At 37.8% G+C, this 2,728-nt stretch overlaps 1 protein-coding gene across 4 annotated transcripts in view; it reads right to left on the reverse strand.

Moving 5' to 3' along the window:
* The window catches only part of LOC109299620 (transmembrane protein FLJ37396), a 218,140-nt gene that overhangs the window by 44,863 nt on the left and 170,549 nt on the right, over positions 1 to 2,728 (reverse strand). For all 4 annotated transcript variants that reach the window (XM_019520116.1, XM_019520117.1, XM_019520115.1 and 1 more), the window contains exon 38: positions 2,086 to 2,195. In XM_019520116.1, the coding sequence (XP_019375661.1) occupies positions 2,086 to 2,195 (110 nt within the window). The remainder of the gene's footprint in view (positions 1 to 2,085; positions 2,196 to 2,728) is intronic.

Genomic DNA, 2,728 nt, shown 5'->3' on the forward strand with positions numbered 1-2,728 from the left:
ATTTCCTGAAACAGAGCACAAAAAACGTGTTGTGAATATGTTCTTGCAGCTAAAGTCTCACTTGCAGGGAGTGAAGATGGTAAGAATACTTGTTCTTTCTGATAGAGTAGTCGATGCTGCTGCTGGAGGATGTTTTCATAAAACATGGAATAGGTCTCAAAGTTGCAGCGTTCTCTGGCCATGATGTCACAGCCCAATGCAGTGAGGCAGCTTTGTAAATGATCTTTTGTAAATGAAATCTGGAGAGAGAAACAAAGAAACTCTCATGGATAATCCAAACCTTAGGTTTTGGTCATGTTCAGATTCATCGTGCTACAGTAACAGGTATTTCTTTTTCTCTTCCTGGTCCCTCACAACTCTGGTCCAAGGTATTCATAGTTTGGCCTGACCTTTCAGCCTGCCATTCAGAAAATGCCCACCCCTAGAGGGTTTTTTCACATGGAGACTAGTTCCTCCACCTGTAAATACTATACTCCAGAGGAAACCTTTCTTTTTCAATATGCCTTTGAAAGGAGAGAAGGAACAGGCCAGAAAAGGTGAAGTTTCCTCAAAACATGCATCAGTTCTTACAGATCAGAAAGTTTTGATGGGAAGGGGAAAAAGCCTTTCCTTTTCTCCCCTAAAATCACTCAGAATTTGGATGAAAAACAGAAGTGAGGCATGTGGCTAGTTTAAATATATGGTCATATCTCAGTGAAAACAGTGAAGCAGTTCTGAAAGACTTGACCTTTCATGATGATAGAATTTATGTCTAGAAAAAAACCTTTCATCCCCAAAAAATCCCAGTCACAAATGTTACCTAAATACAAGGATAATTTCATTCACTAGTAAACTGCCTCACCTTTGGGTAGATAGTGATAAACTATGTGAAAAATCCCTGCATTGCCCAAAAATAATCATTACAAGGTAAAAAACACAAACACAACTAGAAAATTAGAGTTGGAAACCCTGACTGTCAGCTCCAAAAATACCAGCTTCTACCAGTTAGCTGAGAAGAGGTCTGTCATGCTCTTTGTGGACCAGCTGAGACAAAGTAAAACATAAACAGCAATTTCATATAACAATATCAGGTCAGACATCAAAATGCCCATTCTGCAGTAAATTCTGACGGTATGCTTACTTTAGTTTTCAATCAGAATGAAAAGTCAAAATTCCAGGATTTCATGCAAAATCTAAATTCCAAAATGTTTTGCCTCAATAAGGTTGAAATATTTCATTTTAAAGGTCAAGTACCATGTAAGCTATACCATTAACATTAATATTATGTGTATATGATATAGAAGTTAAAATAATAAAGCCAATTATCTTCACTTCAGTGCTTCATCATCATTATTATTATTAATGTGAAACAAAGTTGACTCAGTTCATTTAGACTGTCCCGTCTAAAATGTCACTGAAATAGACTGGCTCCTGGAAAAATGTTTTGGCTTCAATGAAACTCTGGTTTCCAATGGGAAAACTGTTCTGGTAAAAAATTTGATCAATTCTAATGACAACTATACCATGCAGGAAACAAAGAACAGGTTTTTCAACTGAAATTGAGCAGTGAGTTTTCAGTAGAAGAAATGTAATCACCAATTTGTAAATCAGCTAGGATATTAGGTTTAACATCTCTACTCTCTGAAAGGTCATATACATTTTTTTTTTAAGATCAAAAGGGTCAAGTCCTTTGTTTTCTCTCACACTGGAAAGATGGTATTTCCAGCAGTGCAGTATTTCCTAACATCACGCTATGATATTTGGTTTCACATCGACTCAGAAGGAAGAGTTCCAGTTCTGAATCCCCAGCATCACCTCCTGCACTTTCTAGAATTGCTTCTAAACCTCTGGTCTAAAATATTAACTCACCCTCACCTGAGCATGACGGCAAGATCTCAAGGATCATATCACAAAGTGGTAGGATGTCAAGGATGATAAAATACCAGCTCACTATCAACACTGTTGTTATAAAACAATGTCTGGCCATATACTCATGAAAGAATGCTTCTCTTTGGGGTCACTGACTGATAAGGCATTTCAAGCTGCAAAGTAATAAAGCTGTAATAGCAGATTAGCTACGCATGGTTAGAAACACAGCATACACACCTCTGCATCAGATTCTTGGGAATTTTCCATTAGCCTCTGAACAAATGTTTCAACTATTTGTGGTCTTATAACTGAGAAGTTTTCCTGCATGACCCGATGCTTCCAGAGCTCTGGAGGGGTATGGGAGACCAAAAACAAAAGCAATGCATCAGAAGGCATCTGCATCACAAAACACTGAACCTGCTCTAATCCCAGTAAGAAAACTCCAACTGCATTTTATGGTTTAAGATTTCTTAGCTTTTTGAACAATGTATATTGCTGAAAGCAAGAACCACTACAAATGTATTGTAAGACTGGCAGGTGGCAAGAGAAGGAGGGTGCAAAATCCAGATGCAGGCTGCTAGCAGAATCAAAATATTTTATTTTCAATAGTGTTTGAGTAAAGTTGCAGAAAATACATGAAAGACAAGGATTTTTGTGGGTGATATTTTTATTGGACCAACTGAATAGCTGGGGTAGACTCAGACATGCTTTCAAATAGACATAGTTAGCCTTCTTAGTCTGAAGTCAAACAGAATGCAGGGTAGATTTGAACCTTATAGACTAACCAAGTATATGTTGTGATATGTTAAGGAAAGCTACGTGTCCCTGCAAGCTGATATTGGCAACCAGGGTGGACGACTGGAGACCCTCTCGGTTAAAA

The sequence above is a fragment of the Gavialis gangeticus genome, unplaced genomic scaffold, assembly GCF_001723915.1.
Source record: "Gavialis gangeticus isolate Ggan-Ray unplaced genomic scaffold, GavGan_comp1, whole genome shotgun sequence".
In the NCBI taxonomy this organism is placed as follows: Eukaryota; Metazoa; Chordata; order Crocodylia; family Gavialidae; genus Gavialis; species Gavialis gangeticus.